General features: G+C 40.7%; 1 protein-coding gene across 7 annotated transcripts in view; it reads right to left on the reverse strand.

The window, feature by feature from the left end:
* Positions 1-25,379, reverse strand: part of FRY (FRY microtubule binding protein) — a 233,346-nt gene that overhangs the window by 139,032 nt on the left and 68,935 nt on the right. For 3 of the 7 annotated variants that reach the window (XM_082054460.1, XM_082054458.1, XM_082054465.1), the window contains exon 1: positions 22,259-23,145. The exons of the other annotated variants lie outside the window; for them this stretch is intronic. In XM_082054460.1, coding sequence (XP_081910586.1) covers positions 22,259-22,328 — 70 coding nt within the window. In that variant the 5' untranslated portion in view covers positions 22,329-23,145. Of the gene's footprint in view, positions 1-22,258; positions 23,146-25,379 lie in introns of those variants that run through there. 7 annotated transcript variants of the gene reach the window in all.

The raw sequence follows: 25,379 nt of genomic DNA on the forward strand, positions 1-25,379 counted from the left end.
TCTTAGTCCCACATCCAGACTATCCGCAAAGCCTAACTCTAAGCCTAACAGAGAATCCATTTCGTGCAATATGAATCTTGGCCTACATACTTGTTTGCTGCTCATTTTCCATTTTTTATTCAAAGAGTTGATAAAACAGGGAGTAAATATACCCTTTTTAAGACACCCCTCCCTGCTTCTCAACTGCATGCTTACCAAAATACAATTTAAACTAATTATTAAAATAAATATACGAAAAAGTGGCTGTATGGCCAATTTGTAAGGTCCATATAAAAGCTGCAGTATGAATCTGCCACAAGCATTAGCACTGCAGACACAGCTTTGCTTCTCTGGTGCTGGAAACCATTCACACTTCCAACAGGGGTGCGCATCCTCCTAGGGATGGGATGGAGAGATCTGTAATTACTGTTTGCGTATGTATGTCCCAGGCAGAGAGCATCAACTGTGGAGCTTTGATACCACGCTCAACTGAACGTACTGCTGCAAAGCTTCCTCTATTTAAAAATAAATAAATAAGTAAAATAAACAGGAAACAAAATATGTAGGCAAATATTCATATTGCATGAAATTGATTCTCTGGGAATGCTCATTTGCAGGTGAGGGAATTCTTTGCAGTGAGAAATTCACTCACTGACAGCAGTATGTAGACTGAGACAGGACAGACAGGCACATACAGACAGTAACGCATGAGAGAGTCTATATTGCAAAAAGCTCAAACATACTTTCCATCATAGTAGAACAAATTTGCCTCCAAAACCACCCATAATAGAAATCTCAGAGAACTTGTAGTTTAAAACTCCAGAGTCTGAAAAATCTGTCTAAAAGTATTGTTCAAGCAAGTACTGGAAAAAGACTCTAGGTCATTCTGTGCCACTGTCTGGACACAAGAACATGACATCAAACTATCCCAACTCATCCTGTCTTTCAAAAACCTGTTTAATCCAAATACAGGGGTCTTCAGGAACAGTTACTGTGGTTGACCAGCTAGGTAAATGGTCTGCAGTGTAACAAAGATAAAACCCAACAGTTCCATGCAAAACAAAAGCCTTGAATCTCTGTGCCAGAAGAAATATTATCTGGTCTATAAGATAAAAGAAAAGAGGCCATGAGATCAGCAGTGAAAAGTATAAAAGAAGATCAAAATTCTGGAGCAAAATGGCTCGTTCTGAAAACAGGCCTGAAGTGAACAACAACAGATTTGGAAGGATTTCCAAAAAGGTGGTGAGAGATGACCAAAGCTCTTCCAAATGGAAATTCTCGAACTACTTGATTATACTTAAACTACAAGGGAGAAAATGCAATTTTATAAATTTCAGATTCTCCTGTTTCTTTAAAGAGACATGCCTCAGTAGAGTAATTTGCGTAAACTGGTATGGAGGAGGAGAGAAGGGAGGTGATCTCTTCAGTGATAAAGGTATTCCAGGATTTCGTCACAGATTTAACTGAGATAAGAGCAATACTTAAAATTCTTTCTGTCTGAAGACTTTGTGAAAAAATGCAGTTGCCAGGTTTAGATATATTTATGCCATTCTTTTCAGAATACTTGAACTACAGAAGACAGTTCCAACCCCTGCAGATTTGGTTGGGCAATCCTCCTCCGAACTTTCTATCCCTTTTACCACAACAAGAGAGTGAAAATCCTACGTGAACACAAGGAACAGCAAAGCCAGACAACAGGAGACTGATTAGTGCATCCACTAAGAAGTGGCAGAGTTGTCAACCAAATGTAAGCTTTGGCCAATCAAACTGCACTAGCCAAGAAAAAGGAGACTTAAACCCCTTTTGTGTGTGTGTGCGTGCGCACATGCATGCCGTTCCTCAATTGTTTTTCAGTGTCTTCCGGGATGTTATAAAACAGCAGGCCTAAACCAGACCATCTGATATCCTCAGCGAGACTGATCATTTCAGGACTTAACGCTGTAGGGATGCTCTTCTCTGCATATCTACAAAGAACTCAAATGCTCATTTTCCTCACATATGCTTATGAAGCAGCCATCTTCTGAGGTGAACCCCATTAGGAAATAAGCAGTTTAATACAGATATTATGCCCAAGCTCAGGAAAACATCAGAACAGTCCTTACACACACTGACAGGTCTTATTTGAGAAGGATGTATGAGGTGAAGTGCCTGTTAGCTTTGAAGCTAAGGATCTTCTTCAGTCTGGTACCTTGGAAAGATTAAAACAATGGCTTTGGCTTTATGAGCCACTACCGACCTTCTGGCCCTCGCATCCCAGGTGCTGCAGGCAGGTGTTGGGCTCTGTAACCCTCACTGTGCACCGCTGGTCACTGACAGGGGACCCTGGAGAGGAAAGTGGTGGGTGGAGCACTTCTTCTCCTCCCGTGAGAGACTGTGTCTCTGTATGCAGGGAATTCAAGACTGACGACTGCCAAAACAAACAGGAAATACTATAATATATGTCCATCCACTTTCTAAAGTCCTTTTCACTGACTTGGCAAAGCTCCTAGTAACTATGATCCTGCAAGATGGAGACTTTCCCTTTCTCTTTCTCCCAAGCTGCAGGTCAGGGTTGAGCAGCTTAACAATGTTCTCTAAGCTCTCATCTCAGATCCCTGCGAGACATCTGAGTGAGGCAGGAAAGCAATTCTCCTTCCTGCCCATTCTCTTTGCTCACCATTTCTGTTTCTGCTCCTTTGCCTCTAGATCATTATTGCCTTGCTTACACACAGCACCATGCTGAAGATACGTGGGGATCTAGGCATGTAACATAAAGATTTTTAGCTGCACTGATTTTAGAATTTGCTTGGTTTATTATAAGATTAAAGACTGAAAAAGCTAAATGACATGGGAAATCTTGTGGACAATTCGAAAACTTACTAAAGGAAACATCTGTGTTGCTTCTGATGGGATCCAAATCAAACATAAATACTTCTGACCTTTTGTGTTTTATATGGTAATGGCATGCTGCCTCTCCGAAGGCTGACTGAAGATTAACAATATACTTTCAAAATATTGGTATATTTTCTAGAAAACTTCGCAAGTTTTGTTATATTTGCCAGTTATTCCTAAAGTAAAAACTTCACATAGGGTGGAAACATATACTGAGATCATCACTTTAACTGATTTTTAAAAATTAAAACAAAGGCTTATTTCTGAAACTACACCAGAATTTCTTTGGGCTCAAACAGAGCTTAAACAACATTTTATTTTAAGTAAAGATGTTCATACTCTTATTTTATACTTTTCTAGGTACTATGGGAAAAAATAGCCTCCACTTTGGTTTTGTTGGATCAGAAAATAGCTTCCTGTAAGATTTTTAGACAGATGTTTTGTTGGGTTTGCTTTCCTTTGCAGAGACAGGGAGATGAAGATATTCCTGACGTTCTGTGGTTGATGGGTGTTAGCGGAAGAATTATTTTTAGGGAACCTGGAAAAGTGCCGAGGAAGCACAAGGCTAAAACAGCCTGATAGAGAGAAGGAACAGTTACTTCCAAAAGAGGGAGCAGCAAACAGGGAGGATGTGACCCGCATCTTCCTTCACTACACATTTTACCTTAGAGAGAGTATGCTTTTCCTTTTCCCCTTAAGTGTTTTACAATAAAACTGTCAAGAGACTGGATAAGATGGAATTTTTATAGGATTATAAATTCTTTATTTTTTCCTACAGAAAGACATTACATGCTTCCTCTGAGTCCTATTCCAATTTCAATAGCTACCTCAGATGTTAGTACTGGAACCCTCTCTGAATTGTTGTCTGTTTGTCCACACTTGCTCTTCCAAACCACTGACAAATGTTGGTTCGTGCTGTTAAAAAAACTGATCTGTTTCGCTGGAATGAAAACAGCACATCAGTTATGGATGACATGGCTTCTGTGCAATGTACACATGTGAATGAAAATGTAGGTGTGTTGCAATATGCAAACTTGTGCAAACATAAGCAGTACTTTATCACTGGTGCACAAAACCAAGCAGGCTGTAGATCATTTCCTTCTGAAATCGCAGGGTCTGAACAGTCCTACTGACCTAACACTGTTCAACGACTAAGAGTTGATTTCCTACAGAGCTTTGTTTATTTCATGCCATAGCAAATAGGATGTCATGTTTAGTTATGCTTCAAAGTGTAGTACTACATTGAAGAAAAACCTTTAAAACTGTAGTTGCTTCCTTGACCTCATCTTCTGATGCACCTGATCTGCTCTATGGCTGCCTTTTAGGGAAAGGTTCAAATGCAGCCACCTACAAGCCAAATATCAAATTTGATCTATCCACCTAGGCTCCCAGTAGAGGAAATCAAGAGAGAAGATTTCTAGGCGATTCATTGTATCCTTCTTAGATTCTCAGCTTAAGACTGAATAAATCACTTTCTAGAGGTGCCTATCACTTGTCAGTGATTACTGAAGGAGAACTGACAACAAAAATATGCATCCAAGGTTATCTGAGATGACTCGCACTCCTGAGGCTCTAAACTCTTCAAGAGCATCTTGTACAGACTGAACTGCATCGTGGTGCATTTCAGCTGCTGCTGACAAGGATTTATACCCTGCTCGTGTGGGTGGAAAATGGCACAATACCAGCAGTAAACCAAGGCACAAGCTGGCACTGGGAACTGGCAAGCTAAACCTTCACAGACCGAGAAGACTTTTACAAAATTCTGTGAAGATTTCTGTGATGAAACCACAGGAGTGAATTCTGTGCATAAAGACTAATATGAGAATAAGTCAGATATCCATTCCTCTTTTCCTCTGCAGTGGAGCATACAAAGTAACATCTATACAAAGAAAATGAGAGAAAAAAATTTGCAGCCAAAATCTGGATTAATAATTATCATTATCAATCCCCTACTTTATGTCTGATTGAACCATTATTGTCATTACTGGCTGCAGCAGCACACTCACAAACATTGTCTATCTTCTATATTAAATTAAACACTATTTGTCCTCTTTGCTTACAGACATGCCAATGCACAATGTTGTCTTCTTTTATTAGCCACACACCATGATGATGCTGTAGTATCTAATAACGCTTTATTAACATGACATTAACAACTCTTTCTTTGAAAGTGGAATTCACTTGTTTCTTAGCCACAAACCTAAAGGCAAATGTAAATGTTTGCTGCTTTGCTAGACTCAGACTCCAGCACATAAATATTTCTTATGGCAACTCTGGAATGTGAAACCAGCAGCGACAAGATAAGGACTTTGACCATCCCCATGAGCTCAGTGAGTTTTTGAAAGTTTGGCCTGAGTAAAGCTGCTGACTGAAAAACTTCTATTTGAACAGATGAACAAAGCACATGGAATTCGGCTCCTGTCCGAGGGACCTTCTGCACGACCAGACAGTCGCAAATACCAAACGCAACATGCACAGGACATTGCTCTCACCATGGTCAGTGGGCCATGACAGAAAACTTCTCTATATTGAAATGTCTAAATGTTTTGGAATAAGTGATGGCAGAAATACATTATTAAATCTGGGGAGGAACAGGCACCTATAGGGATGAACTCTGCACCAGTTAGGTATGAAAATAAAGGAAGAATCCTAATGTTAACATCAGATTTTCCAAATAAACAGTTTAAACACTGAGAAAATAGAGTCATTCCTTAGAAAAACTGGAGAGCCTAATTACATCTGAAAATAATAAAAATTATTCATTTTATGGGATACTCCCAGGGAAATTCAGTGTTCCTGAGGGCTGAGACAAAATTAATGTTGTATCAGTTTTTTTTTAAAGTGTCAGCAAGGACAATCTAGGCAAGCACAACATAGTTGGCCTGATATTCATCCTGGAATGGCTGCATTTCATGAATAAGGAACCAAAGTACAATAATACAATGCCATATCCATAGGTTTATGGAAAGTATTTTTTTAAAAACTTACTGTATCTTTCTATGAGATTATATATTTGGTTAACAAAGCTAAAAGTGTAGTCTATTTGTGTTTGGCAATTGGATTGGTATATTACCAAACTGTAAAATGGAAACAACAAAATCAACGTTCAGAACCAAAACAGATTAAAAACTGTGTAATATATACTTCTCGACATGGATCTTGGGAGAAAAACACCCTAATGAATGCAATTCTGGTGGAGGTATAGAGACCAGTTCTTGGTCTTGTACTGTTTACCCTTGCTGCTAATGACACAAAAGAAAAACAGAAACATTTCTATGAAGTTTACAGGCAAGATACAAATTAAGAGTGATAGAAAAAATAGTAAAAAGGTCCTTTTCCTTTGAACAGCGTTTTAAAAACTAAATGCAGGCAGGGAATATATAAGACATTAATTCTAACCTATGGAGAACTGCATGGCCAGAGACAAAGAATGCACACCGCACAGACAGAATAAGGCTTTCTATTCCGGGGAAGCGCCGATTATGAAAAAAAGGCCTGAGACCAGGATGACTAATGTGTCGAAAACAGGCTGCTATTCTTGTGACCTGAAGAGCTATGGAGAGGCTTTTCAAGCAGGATAAACAAAAGCAAAAGCAGGAAAGTTGTACTGCTTCACTGCCAGTGTCCCTGCAAACGCCGCTGGATGCTCAGGCCTGTTCTGGTGTCTGCAGCTTGAGAAAGATGATGAAGAACTAGCGAACATTCAAGAAAGGCAGCTACAACCAATAACTGGAAAACTTGCCTTAAAGCTTAGTTTAGTCTGATCCTGAGAAAGCTACACAGGCATTTAATCATATCTTCTAATGACAGGAATTTGCACCTATTGCACCTACAATGGCAGCTATTTGCAAAACATATTTACACGCAGCCCCTCAGCCCAAAATGCCTTTTCAGACATCACAAGCACTGGGGCACTCCCAAGGTGTGATTCATCGCCTCCTAACAAACATGTCTAAAGCAGCTCATCTGAACTGGACCCTGAAAATGTGTATTTCTCTCCACTGGCTACCAGGAAAGGCAGGCGTGACTATGTCAGATGTAAAATAAACACTGACAGTTAGGTGAGATGACTTCTATGCCTGTTACACATGAATATGAGGAAGAGAAATTTGCTATCAGACAGCTCTTGTTTTGGTAACATCCAGTGTCTGGAATTTTAAACTAGGCAAATGCATTAAAGAAGTTAAACACAAAGGGAAGGCTAGTAATCGCCAGAATGCTATTAAGGCTGGTGTTGATTCTCCTATTACTGGAAATTTTAAAATAAGATTTTTTTTTTTTAAGATGTGCTCAAACAGAAATTAATTCAGAGAAGCCATAAAGCCGGCTCTATGAGGAGAACAGATTGGATGACACAATGCTTCTTCTGGTTGTATAATTTATGACTCATTGAATACATTAGTAGAAAGCATATTGCTGAGAACAATATTTCATTGGTAAAAGTAGGATACAGATGTCCTGCGAAGGATTCTTCTATCTCTAATCCTGGTAACATCAAGAAGCAGAAGTCTGAATGTCTATCTTGATTTCTCTTTTCACATCCAGGTATAAATATAAAGTGTGTGATCAGAGTATCTTTGTGATATATGTAATCATTTTCTGACATGATGGTTTGCTTGTTAAACACGATTTGCCAAAACAGAAGCTGACTGTAAGGGCTGTTTTGTAGAATACGCCACAGGGGAACATGAAAGTGGGGGCAAATTTGAGATGATTCAATTTTCAGGGAATATTTTAAAGAAAAAGTACATTGCCAGAATAATTTATAAATATATCTTCTAAGTAAAATTGATAACCATACAAAGCAGTGGTCAGCCTTAAGAGAATGCTCATCTAGACAAGAGAAGCTCTCGGAAGGTGTGGTGATGTGCTCAGGGAAGCCATATTCCACTGTCTGAGTAGATGTCTGAGGAGCACAGAAGAACCATGGCAGAAATGCCATTATTGAAAGCATGCTCATGTGCACATGAGGAGAGACTGTCCTGAGAACTGGGAAAAGGCTAAAACCACATCTTAGTGTGTGTTACAGATCACCAACAAATGCCAGGTCATCTGCTACAGAACAAAGCTGAATCAATATAAAGATTCAAGGCCTCTTATTTGTACAGTAGCACAATCTGAAGTAACATTCAGTTCCATACTTGAGTGTATAATAAAGGCTGTGGTAATGCTGTTTGTGTTACAGAATTATGTATTCCACCTATTGACCATAATTTTCTTCCTTCTCCTCTTGTGGCACCTAGGAAGTTCACCAGATCTAGTAAATTGTCCTGATCCAAAGGGAACTTTATAAGCTGGAGCTGAGGCTCCAAGGGGCAGGAGTGCTCAGAAGACAGACACATTTCCAGCATTAAGCAAATAGGCTGGAATTGTTGTGTTTAAAAATGCTGATTCCTGCTGCAGAAAGCAGAACAATACCAACCTGAAAAATGCATAAATGGTTTTACAAATAGGTGTGGAATCAAAAAGATAAAGAGGGTAGGCAATGTTTGGCAATGCTGTTCCATAAACTGTGATCTTACCATAAATTGTATTAGTTACAAACATCGGCTGTTGTTATGGGGCATCACTTCGCGTCAGACACAATGACAAGCTATATTAGCATAATGGGTTATTATTCCCACATCCGTGTGATCAGTACTCCATGGCAACCCAAGGATAATAAACGGCTTTGTCAGCAAGAAAGCACGTACAAAACTATATAAAGCACGAACATCAAGTACCTGAAAGGGTACATGAGGCTGCTAATAAACTAAAGAACTTAAACATCAGCATTTACATTTCTTTCCATACATACACAGAAAGAAGCACTGAAATTTTTGGTACGCTCTCAGCTGTCCATTGTCATTGTGTGGACTTGGTATTTCCAAGATGCTTTTACTCAGGGCTCAACTCAGTTGAGATGTTGGGTGTTTAAACCTGGCCTGTGGGACACAAACCAGAAAACCAACCCAAATGATCAGGTTCCCAGTGAGTCCAGCAGCAGCTCAGAACTGGATCCCAACAGCCACCCTGGGCCCAACACCTCCTGAGACACATCCCCACATGGACCTGGCAGTGTTGGGCCACTTCAGATGTGCAAAGCAGAGCAGAGAAGCAGCTCCTCTCCTTCTCCACTTGCCTGTAACCACTTCTTAAGTAACAGCGTAATGGCTGGAGTACTCACCCAGAACGTGATAGCTTTGGGTTAGATGCTTAATTAAACCTCAGGGTTCTGAACTCTCATCTCCCACCTTCTTGGAGAGCACTCCCATTTTTCGGCCCATGTTCTGCTTGTTCAAGGTTTGTCAAATTTGAAGAAAGAATTCAGTGTGCATTGAATGAGATGAAATGCAACAGCAACCATGGATCTAGCTCAGTAGTTGCCACTCAATCAATGAGTGACAAGCACTAAAAACTGTGATAGATTAAGTTATAATAAAAAGTAACATTAAACAATAAAGGTATTTGGGCAAGGGAGTACCTACATCGGTAAATTAACTTTTGTCCTTGTCACTGTGTGTTAGATACACTTCACTAATGCCTCCACATTAGATCCTTCAGATATTTCTACCTGTTTTCTGCCTGAGCCTGAGCCATGCTAAATAATTTCTCATTGAAAGAGACGGTCATTGATCACACTGATCATTTGTGTCGTAAGAAATTTAATGACTGAAGATAATTTTCTGTATTAATTAGCAAGATATAATTTGTGATACATACTTACACATACAAATATTTAACAACAATGTATCTATTTAAACCTTCCAGCCAAATGTTTCAAACTCTGCTTCTATAAAGTAGGTAAATTGTAAACATGCCAAAAATAACAAATGTAAACTATATCAACTTGAAATGTCATTTCTGGATTTAATATTATAAAAATGAAAACTTTATAATGAAAAGTCATGCCCTGAGGATAATACCACAATATAAATGTAATCTCTAAAATGCATGTCATCTCAATCAGGGCAGGCCTTAGGAGAATTTACCAGTAAGGTTGAAATTTGGTATGTAAATTTTCAGGATATACGCTGGCTGTACAAGAGGATCTGACTAGTATTATACACCCCTTTGTACTTAACTGAGAAAAATACTTGATTAAAATCTGTGGCAGCAACTTTGTAGAAACTTATTACTCTGCTGGAATAGATTCCTTTTTGTAACATGAAAATGACTGCATAAAGTAATACGAGAACTTATGGTGAACTATCACAGTATCACAGTATGTTTGGGATTGGAAGGGACCTCAAAAGATCATCTAGTCCAATCCCCCTGCTGGAGCAGGAACACCTAGGTGAGGTCGCACAGGAACATGTCCAGGCGGGTTTTGAATGTCTCCAGAGAAGGAGACTCCACAACTTCCCTGGGCAGCCTGTTCCAGTGTTCTGTCACCCTCACTGAGAAGAAGTTTTTTCTCAAATTTAAGTGGAACCTCTTGTGTTCCAGCTTGATCCCATTACCCCTTGTCCTATCATTGTTTGCCACCGAGAAGAGCCTGGCTCCATCCTCATGGCACTCACCCTTTATATATTTATAAACATTAATAAGGTCACCCCTCAGTCTCCTCCAAACTAAAGAGACCCAGCTCCCTCAGCCTTTCTTCATAAGGGAGATGCTCCACTCCCTTAATCATCTTTGTTGCCCTACACTGGACTCTCTCCAGCAGTTCCCTGTCCTTCTTGAACTGAGGGGCCCAGAACTGGACACAATATTCCAGATGTGGTCTCACCAGGGCGGAGTAGAGGGGAAGGAGGACCTCTCTCGATCTACTAACCACCCCCCTTCTAATACACCCCAGGATGCCATTGGCCTTCCTGGCCACAAGGGCACAGTGCTGGCTCATGGTCATCCTGTTGTCCACCAGGATAGTATTAATATTAGGCAGAAAACCATTCTAAATATCTATTAGTATTATGAACACGTAATACATTTAAACAAATCTCTAACTTGCCAATAATGTGAATCTTCCATTTTACTCCCTGAAGGATTACCATTTGTCCCCAAAGAAACTAAAAACCCCTAGCATGTAACTGCCATTCTCAGCAGCTGTGCTGTGATGGTCAGACCTCCGGGTCTCGCGCTTTGGGCACAGCAGAGCTGGGAACCGGCCTGGGTGCCGCTCCGCAGGCACACGGACCTTCCCTCGCTGCCCTGCAGAAGACAGCGAAGCCTCCACCTCACCTTCCGGGGAGAGCTGGCCCTTGCACTGCAGGTTAGAAATGTCCTCAGTCTTGTTTTACACGTTTCAAAAATAAATTCTGTCTTGAAAACATGTACAGATTCCCATGGTGGGTACATTTTCAGATTTTTACTCTAAATAACTCCTAATTTCATTTGATTATTTTTTTTTTCCCTCCTATTCCTTTGCTGATACTTACTCTAATGTAAGGATTATCACAAATGCCATTAACATGCTATTTACCTTCTTCCAAATCCCTAACAGAGATATAAAATAAAATAAAGCCTAGAGTCCATCCCAGCAGTACCCAACTGTTCAGCTCCATCTCACGTGACAACAAACCATCAGCAAAGATAGTCTATTTACAGAGTTTCATGTCAGTTTTTAACACATTGCTCATAAAGCTATTATGCTTGAAAGCATGCTGAGTGACACTCAAATATTCACTAATACCCAAACACACGTTCTTGATTCACCTGAGAACACTGTTAGAAGCCCCCAGATCTGTCTGACATGCTCTCCTGGGAAATCCTGGGACAGACCAGCTTTTACTATTAGCTTATAAGCTACCTGCCGTATAGGAGAAGAAATGCACTATGAAGTTATCTGCTACTGCATTACAAGTAATAATAAACAGGCTAATAATCTAGCAAGAGTATTTCTTTGTACTTCTGTGTGCTGTCCACTGCATGCTGCATTACCTCACTGGACTCAGGCTTTCCGAAGTGACAATGACAAGCGAGGTAATACGGTGGACGTATGATTAATCTGATGCCAAACAAACCAACTGTTGACCCAGTTACCTTAACAGCACACACAAGCCACTTGCTGCTCTCCTCACCTGATAACATTTAACACTTTCTGTCACCTGGCCTAAGCAAAAAGCAAAGCAACGCACACCGTTTGCTGGTGGGATTTGCTGTAAAGCAAGGATGTGGGATGGAAATCAGGACTTCTGTACTGCATTCTGTGCTTGGGAGGGGATTTCTCTGTCTCTCACCTCCCCCATCTCCCCACCTGCTCTCTTCTTACTTCATCTCTACAATCTGGTGTCTCCTCATGGCTGCATCTTCCCCGCTTGCGGCTCCCCCTTCCAATTCCAGACTCCAGTACACTGTTCCCCCTGTCCAGCCAAACATTGCTCACCTCGTCCTACCAGTCCTCTCACCTCCATCCCACCCCTCCTCATGTCCCCACCTCTTCACCCACCCTGTCCAGTCTCCCCTTGGCCCTGTCTCCTCCCAGCCACTCCATTTCCACTCCCACTGTCTGGGAGGTGTCAGTTCCCCTCTTTCTGGTTCCTCCCCTACAATGACTCCTCTGCCTCTTCTCTTTCCATTCCACCTGATTCTCCTTCCTGGGCTTTTAAAATCCACTTTTCTCTCCGTCCTCACTTTCTCTGTGCAGTCTCTGTCCCGAGGCAGCTGGCTGTGAGGTGTCTCTCCCCCACCCACCCCCAAGATCCTCTGCAGGAGAACTTGTAACACAAACAAACAACAGCGGGTTTGCATTTTCTCATTCTTAGACAATTTGTTAAACAAGTTCAAAACAAGCAGGCAGACTAGATAAGCTTTGCTTCCATTGGAAAGCTGACTAAAAAGAATCCTGGTTACAAGGGAATAAATGCAAAACCTGTTGTCAGGTAGCTTAGACTACTTTCAACATGTGATACTGTAATATGCACGGAATAAACCTGATACTGAAAGCAAACAACAGTATGTTACTGTGAGTATATGCAGTAACCCACTCTACAAACTTCTCAAGGAAGAACTTCAGCTAGAACTCCATACAGGTATCCTTTTCACTATAAAAGCAAACTGATTCAGACCTTTAAAGACATAAATAACAATCAGAATTGTGGCTAAAAGAAAGTTAATTGTGTATATTTTGGTCAACAAAAGTTGCTAAGGGGAATCAATATCAAAACAAATTTATAAATATACATCCTTCAAAGTTGAATTTACTTCACATACAAGTTGAGAGACGCTGCAAAGTTAAAGAGAGGAGCTAAATAGCTTGAGATTTGGAAAAAATGTTAGTATAATGATCACTTAATTATAGGAGAACTGCAAAACAATACCTTTGGCAGATTTCTGTGCTGAGCCAGGTACTACTGGTTACTTAAGAATCCAAGGGAATATAAATGAGTCCTTCAAAGTCATGCCTTTCAAAATAAAATTAAAACCATCTGCAACTTCACAATTACAAATAAAATCAAGAACAACAATAATAATAATAAAGAGCTGTTACATTCTTTTGATCGATCCTTGTCTAATGCCAATCCAACATCTTCACATTTCAGCCATACACAAATCATGACTCCCTCACAGACTAGTGAAAACCACAGTAGCGGTACATTCAATGACAGCAAATTTCTGAACTCATAGAAAGTATTCAGGATAAATATTGTATAGCATGTCTCTCAAAAGGGTCTCAGTTTTTTTTGGTTGTGAAACTTCTCTGCTAGGGCTCCAACAACCTAATTAAGCTCTTCATCAGCAACACATTCCCCTGGAGACATGTGATATGTGTCACTACAGCGATCCCACAGTATTTACAAAACAACACTCAGATTTCTCTTCAAACCAGCGGCCTGAAAAGCACCTCAGAATCTCCCTTCTAGGATGTGACAGAGCTGAATCTCTCAGGTGGCTATTTATGGTGGATATTTATGCACAAACATCAATACTGTTGGTGGTCTCTCTATACTGGTGGCCTCTGTATTTCACACAGAGGAGGAAGCAAGCTGCATCTGACAACCCAGTGAAACTCCTGCTACTTGGCTGAGAGCAAACTAGGCAGTCAGTGTTTCTCAGGTGTGTTTTCCTTCAGCCACTTGTTTTAGCAAGCTCTGCTGTATGCTGTGAATTGAAAACCTTTCCTATCCCTCTGTTTTCAATGTGACTATAATTTGAAATATATGAAAGATCATAAATATATATGGAATTGCCTAGCTTCTCAGTAGTTCCTGTGAGGAATAGAGTCTGTGCTTCCGAACTCCAGACTGGCACATGTTCTACCTTTCCCCCTTGTCAGAAGTGCTGTATCAAGGGGCACCCCCTGGCAGATGGAGCCCGGACAGACCTTGCTGGTGACCTTTCCCTTGTTCAGACTTTTACCACTAATGAAGCAAGAGAAACTCTTCTTGCTGCCCTTGATATCCTTTGCACTTTCCATCTCCAGCTGAGCTTCAGATTTCCAAGCACCATCCCTGCATGCCCGGGCAATGTTTATAAATTCCTCCTTTGTAGCCAACCCCCGCTTCCACCTCCAAAATGCTGCCTTTTTTGTACTGGAGCCCAGCCATGAGGTCCTTGATAAGCCAAGCCGGTCTTCTTTTATGTCTGCTTGTTTCCCTGAGTATGGGGGTGTCCCACTCTGGCACTGGGAAGATGCTGACCTTAAAGACCCACCAGCTTTCCTGAGTTCCTTTGCCTTTCAGAGCTGCCCATCATGGCACCCCACATAAGAGTTTCTGAAATCTGAAAAACTGAAATCTGCTCTCCTAAAGCGCAGGGTCTGTACTCTGCCACCCTCTTTCCTCGCTCTTCTCAGGAACTTGAGCTTCAAACAGTTCTTCCTTGTTAGTGGATAGCAAATCCAGCTGCACTTCACCCCTAGCTGGTCTATCGTGTATCAATAATTTATTCTCAACACCCTAAAGAAATCTTGGCTGCTTGGGTCCTGCTACATTGCACATCCAGCAGACAGCAGGAGGTTCAAGTCTCCCATGTGAACTAACATCAGCAATTCATCAGCTTCTTCAAGTTCTTTAAAGAAGGCTTCGTCTGCTTCCTCACCCTGATCAGGTGGCCATCATGCAACCCTTAAAGTCCTCTCTTGTGTCCCTGACCCACAAACTCTCAAGCACTGCCACCCACCCATCCCACAGAAGAGCTCCATACACAAGGAGCCCCTTCACAATAACACCAGCTCCACCCATCTACCCTGCAGATCCTTCCCAAAGAGCGTGTATCACAGTACTCCAACAGTGCGAGCCGTTAACAACCAACTCTGCCACTCCAATGATGTTGTAGACTTGTGACTGCATGCAGCACTTGACTTCCTCCTGCTCATTTTCCAGAGTGTGTCTATTTGTATACACACACTTAAGGTGGGTGACTCCTTACCCTGCTTTACAGTTTCTGAGGTCTTTCTTGTTCCCTTTGCCCCTCTGCCTTTGCTTTCCACCCCATATCACTGCTACCTAACTGAACTATGGGTCATAATGTCCCTCCACTGTCACTCTTAGTTCCAATGAGTTGGTTGGCAGATGCCTTGTCCCACTTTGCTATTGAACATATTCTATTACATTATTAAAAATATAAACAATACAGGAACTTACAATATGTGGCTGAAAGAGCTGCTATGAAGTTTGATCACTATGTTTAGTATTTCTTTTAGCTGAAGCAACAGAGAAAGGATTGGATGATTCAGAAGAAAGAATATTAAAAGAGAAGGGATTTTCTTTTCTAGGGACAATTGATTCAAATCTATTTTAGGTAACTGCAGTGAAAGAAAAATCACCAACTCACAAATACTTCGACTACCTACCTCTGTGAAATTATTCTGCAGTCCAAATTTATCACGGCAACAACAACAGAAACAACAACTTCACTGCTGATGCTCTGAAGTAGAGAGGGATGCAAAAGCTAGATTGGCCTGGAGAATGAATTAGCTCTGATATTTAGAAGCAGGCACAGGTAAAGGACTCACTATTAAGAAAGTAAATATGATTTGCTATATAGCTCTATCAGTCTAATAGTAGGAGTCACCCAAAACTGCCTCCCACTCTTAGTCACGTATCCTTGCCCTCTTCCTTATGTTGACCAGACCATCTACACCATTTTAGAAAGTTTAACTGGAAGGATATTAACTGTACGGGGAGTTAGGGTGGGAGAGAAGGGGTAGGAGCACAGGGACAAGAGGCTGTGGTGGGACTGTCCCTCCCAGGCACAGCTCCTGCAATGCCAGACCTGCCCATCCTGGGGTCAACACCCACGGGAACTCCGTCTCTCGGGCTGCCAACTCACAGCCAGTGTCCGAGCACTGACCAGTCGCTTAGAAACCCAGGAATGAACACAGAAAATAAAGCTGGACAAGCACATGCAGTCAGAATTCTGAAGTGCAGTGATTGCTTCCTACTGTCCACTAGGTCAATATAGAGAAGAGAGTTTAAACTATTAATGAAACGAGGGCATCAAAAATAACAGAAACACAAAAGGAATGTTAAGTAGCATTTTGGCTCCTTTCTTAAACGTGGACACGTTTGTACTCTTTATGCACCTAAGGTAACCTGTATATTATCACTTATTTTATTCGTGTGTATATATATATATATATGCCTACAGCTTCTTCAGTGGTATTTTATACACATAGAGAACATACAAGAACTGTTAGTTCTTTCCCTGATCTCTTTGAATAGTAACTAGCTATATTGGAAAAAAACAAACTGCTGGTAATTTGTTCTACAAGATCAGATATCCTAAATCAATCACTCAAAGTGGATAATAATAGTACAAGAGAATAGTTTTAGTTTTACCACAAGTAAAATTATTAGAACCTTTATGGAATATGTACCAGTAATTATCTATGCCTAGTTTCCAGACTATTTTATATTTTGAGATAAGGACCGAAGTTTTGCCACAAAAATTTATGCATTAGAACTGCACTCAAACTATTTACATTTCTTCATGGCAAGCAAACTCATTCTGTAAATAAACTGAATTTTACAACACAGTATTTTGGATTCTCTCCTGCTTTTTTCCTCCCAATATGGCAGAAACAATTCTGGAAGGTGCTGAAGAAAGTAGCAAACATCAAAATAATCAAAACCCCTCTTTTAAGAGCTCTCAGGTCCCCAAAGTCATAAAACTTCCATTTTCCCTTCTAAGAAGAACCATGTGAAACAGCACATTCTAAAATGGGTACCACCCAGAGTACAGCATAAACACTCTGGTTTAATATCTTTCCCTACAGGTCTGTGGAGAGGAAGATCAGATCTGCAGACAAACAAAAAGAAGGTTGTCCTGGGACACAGCAGTCGCCACTATTAAGCAAGTGACTTTTCTGCTGGCAATCACAGATTACTTGAAGCTTAAGAATACACTAAGCACCCTAATTTCAGGTTCAATGGATAATCAATTGCCTTTACATAGCAAGACAGTTTGAATTAACAGCACCCTTTGTCCCAGGCAGGGTGACATGCCAAGGCCCGCGCAGACGCCAGCCTGGCTCCCCGGGCTCCCTGCAGGCAGAGGCCGCGGCGGCGCCCAGCTCTCTGCAGCTGGCCCTGGGCTCAGACCTCCCTCACAAGCAAGAGAAGGTCCAGGCATGGCCCCAGCCCAGGCTGCAGTTTCCCCGGCCCTGCCAGCCTGCTTTCCCGCTTCCCACAGCCTGTCCCTGTCCCAGCTGCAGGCCACCCGCTCACTGCAGAGGAGCGCGGGTCCTTCCCTGCAGGGTGAGCCTGCAGCACTTCAGCGTCTTGAATCACCAGACTCTGAGTCCACATGGGTAGGAATGCCAGAGCAAGAGGGTTGGCGGGGAAGGACAGACTCTTTTCAGGGAACACATTTAAGTGGTCACTGAGAAACACCAAGGAGCCTCTTTCCTTCACTTCGTAACCCGCTACAACCACAACGGCTGGTAGCACAGTGTGCTTAGCATTTTCAGCTTTAAGCAGGCCTATGTTTGCCTCCAGGTAAGTGACACCCTACAAAACGTCTGTTACCATCTTCCTGTACAAAAAAAAAACTTACTAGAATATCAATATTATGCACCACAGAACTTACACAAAACGCAGACTTTTACCTAAGAAACTGCGTACAGCCTTCCCTTTCTCTTGCTCATGACACAGGACTTCACAAATAGTCTCTGTAAAAACATTGAATTTTATTGCTAAATCTATTATGTCTATTTAATGAGGGACCACATGGCAGCCAGCAACCCCTCAGGCTTCACAAGAAGTTTCTCTTACGCCTGATGCTTTTCTGACAACATAACTTGTTTGGACGCCAGCGCTGCATAAGCTCTATACGTGATGAGCAAGCGGCGGAGGAGCCAGAGGTCCCGCTGGGATGGCGCTGGGATGCTGCTGGATTCGAGCCACACAAGCAGCAACCGATGTGAGTGACTCTGTGTCCCCGGGATTAAACTTTCACCAATGTTACTACCACTAGTAAACAGTGAGTGGCTTTTGCCAGCCACTGCTACAGGGATGGGGCATGCAGGAGCACAGGATGTGTAGTAGGAGGATTGCGCAATGTGCTCTGTACAGCACAAAGGTGAAGAGGATGATGATGTGAGGATTTTGATGTCGATGGTGGCTCTGTGGAAGAATACAGGGAAGTATGGGCCATGGGAACGAGACCCAATGTCCTAACACCAAAAAAGGCCTTATTCTGAGTCTGAATTAAATGCAAATCCACAGAAAACAAGCATCTTGTCATTTAAAGGTGATAAACAAGTGTTGTAATCCTTAAAATAAGGCCTGAAGATAACTCTGTTCTATGAGAACTGGGAAATAAAATTAAAATGTTCACTATGCAAAATGTGCCCTCTCATTTAATTACACAAAAAAGCACATTAAAATCTATCTCCAGTAACTGGGAGACAATGAAATGCAGTTTCTACCAGCCCACATAGAGTTGACTTGTGAGAGCACAAGTGAGCCACCTACCTGTGCTGTTTGGATTCTTCTACAGAATCCTTTCCTCCGCTAAACTTAATTGCTGATCTGATCTAAAAACTGCACAAAACAGAATTTATTATACAAATCCCTGCAGTTTATACTGACAGTACTCCAGCTTCTTCTAGCTTGATTTTTAAACTTCTGTTCGGATTTTGGTTTTGAAACTATTAATTTGAAAAATGCCCTGTTCTGTTCTCATCATCTTATTGACCTCAGTAGGCCAAGTAAGCACTACTCTACCTTGAGTAAGCATGGCCATTTAGCAGTAATTTTAGAAGTAACGCAAATGATTAATGCAGTTGTTGACTAATGCAGAGTTTGCTGCTCTTGATCAAAAATCCTTGAATATTTAAGAAAACATCAGAACACAAATGAGATCTGTTTAAAGGGAAAAAGAAAAATATTCATATTTTCCAACCAGAGAATCCCAATTCTGATTCCATCACATTAACACATTACAGGAATATTTTCCAGAAGTACATGGCGTGCACAGTATCTTATTGACATGTGCAGAGCAAAAGTCTGTTTTGAGAGCTGCACGAAGGAGTATTTTGAGGTCTCTGACTGTGGTGGGATGATTCGAAGGCCAGACTGTGACTCGGCTTTTTTGTCCCCTAGAATCAGAATGTCAGAGATTGGAAAGGACCTCGAAAGATCATCTAGTCCAATCCTCCTGTCGGAGCAGGAACACCCAGATGAGGTTACACGGGAATGTGTCCAGGTGGGTTTTGAATGTCTCCAGAGTAGGAGACTCCACAACCTCCCTGGGCAGCCTGTTCCAGTGTTCTGTTACCCTTACTGAGAAGAAATTTCTTCTCATATTTAAGTGGAACCTCTTGTGTTTCAGTTTGAACCCATTACCCCTTGTCCTACCATTGGTTGTCACCGAGAAGAGCCTGGCTCCATCCTGATTACACTCACCCTTTACGTATTTATGAACATTAATGAGGTCACAAGGAACAAGAGTGCATACTCACTGAGAACATGTCACCGACCGTTACAATAGCTAACAGGTACCTAAAACGTACTGGCTCCCTGTGCCCATGAATTATCTGCCTCCTTAGCTGGCTGATGAACATGAAAACCCAAGTGGCAGGCCAGTGAACACCTCTGCAAGTTCTGTGTGACACTGAACTGAAATGAAACCCTGCCCAGCATGTCAAGAATGCTTGTTTGTTAAAAACATTCAACAGCAAAATCAGAAAAAAATGTCACCCCAGGTAGAATAATTGAGTATATTGTATGGTATGGCATGGGCAAGGGGTGCAGTTGGCAACGTATTAGAAAATGTGTAAGCCAAACCACAATCAATCAAAAGGACTGGGTTTGGTGGGATTATAAAGCCTGGGAAGGAGAAATGCTATTTACAGCTACTGTTTTAAAGTGCCAATTTAGAGAAACACACATGGACAGCACCTCTACACTATTACCATTTGAGCAAAATATATACTGTAGGACCTAAACTAGACCTTTTTCTACTGGGTAAGTGCCACGGCATGACTTATAGCTTACTGTGCTCTTGGGTATGCAGACACAGCACCTCTTCTCTGACAAACACGCTCCCGTGTGTGCATGTCCAGGCTTCCCAGCACTTTCTCAAGCAAGGAAAGTGTTTTCCTCTGCTCCACCCATCGCCCAGCAGAGCTGAGGAAAGCCCTGGGTCTTTCAAACTCCCTACTGCCTTCTTATCAAATTGTTAGTTTTTCAGCTAGAAAGGACATGTACGGATTTATGAACACAGCCTTCTAGACTGAAAGCAAAAAAAATACAATTGGCAAGAAGTTTAAGGCAACCCGGATTAATTTATTTTATTTCCTCTTAGTGTTTATTCAAAGTCAGCAAAAAGCGTGTTTATCAGCTAAACAAATGTCAGAAAAAACAATTACTCACATACTATTTCCATTTCTCTAAAACAGAATGTCATTTAAGGACTTCTGATTTCAGACTAGAAACATCTTTGCTGTTTTGAAATACCTTCAATATACTCGGATGTAGAAGAAAAAGAAAAAAAAAAGTTATATTTAATTCCACAGTATAGTAATTTTAATATTCTTAAGTGCTAGCTTTACTTAGCCTTAAAGTTACAGTAGCCTGTTACAGAAACAATGCCAGAACTGATTTGATTTCTGCACCATGAAGTGACTTGTTTTTCTTCTGTCATAAACTGTGACTAGCTTGTTATGAAATATGTGTTGTCATAATACACACTTATGTTCTCAGTATTTGATTAACATTAGTTCAAAAAAGTAACTAAATTCTCTTCCGGTTCTTGCAGGATCAGTGATTTGAATGAATATGCACTAAATATTTTAGAAACGGGGGCAGACAAGCAATGCTGTTTAGGTAATAGTATTATTCCCTAGTGACTTCACACTTGTGGTAGAAAAACAGATTCAAACAAGCACTACAGTGTTACTGAGGTTACAAATGACCTGGAAAAATACAGTTTCTATGGATATCATTTAATGAAGACAAGCCTTGCATGTCACACATCTAATATAATGTTACTTTTATTTCTTTGCAGGTATTCAGATACATGCCTTGTATTAAGTAGATTTTGAAATTTTTTTTTCTACTACAGAATACTGTCTTTTATGCAGAAGTTATTAAATTATAGATAGTGGGATGATCAGAACCTTACTGCATATGTAGCCAAGTTGGATTTTTCCGGAGACATGGTGTTCTATCTTTTAAAAACAGTTAATTATGGAGATCTAGCACTGTTAATATAAGCTTCTATAGAAAAGAAAGATACTGTTAATGTATTTTAAATTAAAAAGCAAATTTCTGCCAGAGTTATTCCATGGCTGTCCCTAATCTGAATATATTTGCAAGCACTAAATTTTATTCAGAAATCTTTATTACATAATACTGCTAAAAATCCAGAGAATGATTGATTTAAACAGCAATGGAAATCAGGAACAGCAATACTGAAAAGACCAAGGCAGCCTAAAATGTCATTTGTTTACATTTTGCAAAACCCAGTCTGGATTAGATAAACAGGCAGATTCTTTCTAGATGGAAAGATTGCATAAGATTCTGAAATTAAGCACAGACGGTGGGAAGTGCAGCTATAAGCAACTGATGTTTTGCTTTTCATCACATTACAAGAAAGACTTTCAGACCTGAAGTATAATCATTATATTTTTGTCCTCGGTGCACAATTAATAAGCCCCAGCTTCTGAGCAATGCCACACCCTTGTGATTAAGCAGCATTTTCAAAAATATTTAGATAAATCCTGAACAAATCAAATAAACATGTAGGCAGGAAATGCTGTTTGGAATGTACTCCCTGCAATGTACTATTAGAGAGAGCCAGAAAACAGCCTAACTTCAGAATTCAATCAAGCAAAATCTAGTATAATCTCATTACAGCCTTTGCAGTTAATGAAACCTATTTAAATCTCTGACATTCTGATTTTTAGAGCTGACGAAAGCAAAAATTATTTGGTTTACATAACACAAACATACAGAAACACAAGATTTCATCCTTTAGGTTATCCTAGCTATTTACCAAGCAACACGTAATATGAAAAGATTACTCTTCTGCTACTCACTATTGCTCCAGGATTTCAGTAAATATTTGATACTGATTTCAAAGAAGCCTGAATCCTGCTGGCTAGCCATGTCTGCTGCATACAAAGAGGCTTCTATAATTCTGAGCAGCTGAAGTGGCAGGTACTATGTATGTAGATGTGACTGTCACCAGTTAGTGATGTAAACGAGGGGTCAGAGGAGGAAATGAAGTCTCTGCAGATCCACTTCTTCCGTTCATGGTAGGTAAGCTCATTAAAAAAAAAAAAGGCGCTCAACAACAACAACAAAAACACACCATGAGATTTTTGTCCTTTGCTCTTCCTCCAGGGCTGGTACTTAATTCTATCTGAGGAGTATTTTATTCCCTTAGCCCCTCAGTATGTGTTTTCATTTATTCCATTCCACAACTGGGCAAATTTCTCCTGGTCGGTCAAGGCACACGCAGCACCACAGCACTTGTTCCATGAGCACAGTATCTTCCCAAAGGGTGTCTGAGCTGTGCTTTCAGTGCCGTGCCGTCTGCCTGCCTGGAGATTTCTTTCCACCAGAAGCTGACAGCCCGAGCGTATGCACCTCCTCTTGGAAACCGAGAATCGACTCGAAGCCCCACTGAAACCGCCTCTTCTGCAGCTGGAGGGATTTCACATGTACCGTTTGGCTTTAGGAAAAAGCAAAAACAACCAAACAACAAAACCAACAGGCTTTAATGCCCATGGTCTGCCCAGCAGCGCTGGCCGGACTGGACACGCTGCATCACGCTGCGGTAAAACAAGCTGCACCCATGGAGCTGATCGCAGTGACGCTGGGAAAAAAGGGAAAAAAAAAGAAAGGCTCTCCCTCAGCCCAGTTGCACAAGAGAAGCGCTTCCCGAGCGCTGGAAACACGGCGTGCAGAGCGGCTGCTGTTGCTTTGCTGTCCCTGCCACACAAAAACGTGTTGTCATTGTTTTTTCTTGGCTTTCTTTTTTTTTTCCTTTCTCCCTTAACAAAGATGAGAGACAGCAAGCTGGATTCATAATGGCAAATAAACTAGAGAGCTCACTGCTTGGTATTCACCCCTGAAAAAGCCACAGAAAATTCTCAGTTTTATGTCATTTTTATCTTGAATAATAATGTTTTGTTTTGTTTTTTTTAAAAAAAGGAACTGAATTCACATGAGAAGATGAGGCAGAAGCAATTCACTGCTTGTTAATCTCTCCGTATTTTCTACAAAATACTTCACTGCTAGCTACAATTTCCATATTCCTGAGGTTTTATTTCAAATAATTACAGGATATCACTATGCATATTTTAACGGTAATGAAGAAAAATAAGAAGAATCAGTTTCCCAAATATTTTTTGTTTTCTATAGTCTTGGTATCATCCTTCCATATATTAATTCCATGGAATAACTACTTCTTTTCTCACTTAGTGGAATAAATTTCCTGCAGCATCTCATAATTACAGTATCTGAGCCAAATTAGAGCTCGTCTGCTGCTGATTCTTCCAAGAACTTTGTCAGCAATTATAGTTGCACGTTATTTTTAGTTTCAGTATGCAGAACATTTGATGTTTGGATTGGAAACTGAGGAACTCAAGGGTCATTGAGACCAAACTCCTGTGGTTCTCACCGAAAATATGCTCAATTTCTTCTGTAAACATACCTCATCTAGAGATAAGGGTTTGTGTCCTCACTAATGGAAAGCTGCTGCAGAAACTCACTTTATAAACCTTCTTTCAATTCCTAAATGACGTTTACTCAAAACCAGTTTACATCCTTTGGTGAACATGAACTATCAGAAAAGTTCAGAGTATCTCAGGTTTGACCCTACCAGCTATCAAAGCGATCTGACCAGCTTCTCCTCCCTGTACTGATAAATACCATCGCATTGCTGTCACTCTGGGCATCCAATTTCTTTTCTCAGACACCCCCTCCCCAGTTTCTGTCCCCTCCACTGACAATGCCTCCTCATTATACCATCCCATTTTAACCAGCACATGCCAACTTTTTACAATTAAATTTAATATGTTAAAATAAATATGGCAAGTCCCAAGACTCAGGACTGATGACTTCCTACCATCCCATGAATTGATTTTTCAGCAGAGACAATGCCAGGTAGGTTTGGAAGTCCTTATTCATCCTCACAAATGCTGCATTAATTCTTATGTTTAAGGATTTAAGTAATAATTTCCCCTGGGGTGCTAAATCAAATGCTTTTCTGAAGAAGACTGCTGTATGAATTTTATCACAATTCTCTTGTTGAAAATAAAAATATAAGGTTAATTTGCAAATACTTGGCTTTCCTAAATCTGTATTGGATTTTATCCAATTTTCAATTAACTATAATCTCCAGCCAAATTTTTTTTCAAAGCCTTGAGTGTGGCTGAGGTCAAGCAGCCTCTCTGTAGATACCCGTAATTTTTCCCCCCTAAATTCTGTGGTTTATATTTATAAAGCAGAATCTCTTTTGATAGATTCAACAAAAAAATTATTATTTGAGCTGCAACTTTGTGTGCCCATTCTTCCAGTATTATGAATGGAAAGTTATCTGGTTTTTGTAATGTGAATTTGAAGATCTTTGAGCTTTTTTTCACCTCATAATTGATTTTTTTTGTATTATTCCTTTTACATCTGTTCCTCTACAAGGCCCCATCCTGTGGAAAATAAAGGCAAGGCACTCACTTAGTGGTCATATCTTATTCTCACTCTATCTCTCATCCTCACTGGATACTGGACCCATTAAAACCGATGTTCTTGTTTCAAAATTGTAAAGAACCAAGGACATTTAACCATTTGCTTTTAATTCCTTCACATATTCTTACTCAGCTGAGCTCTTGATAGTGCTCACATTAAACTTGACACCCTCTGACCTCCAAGCCACAAGTGTCTTGGCTCTCAGTGCAATGGGGCCTCTTCCAGTGCCTCTGCAGCCCTTTTCCATGAGAATGGTGGAGCATTCAGTGAAAGACTGGGAGATCAGTTTAAAACAAATAAAGTGTTTCTCTCTTCAGGAAGTTGTGAGCTTCTGGAATTCATTGCTACTGGAGGTCATGGAGGCAGACAGCATTAGCAGCTTCAAAATGCTGATAATAAACACAAATGTAGGTCTATAAAGGATGCTAAAAGGAGCAGGCAGGGAAGTAAACCCTCCAACATCCCTAA

Source organism: Streptopelia decaocto (genome assembly GCF_964273445.1).
Source record: "Streptopelia decaocto genome assembly, chromosome: 1".
NCBI classification, from domain to species: Eukaryota; Metazoa; Chordata; class Aves; order Columbiformes; family Columbidae; genus Streptopelia; species Streptopelia decaocto.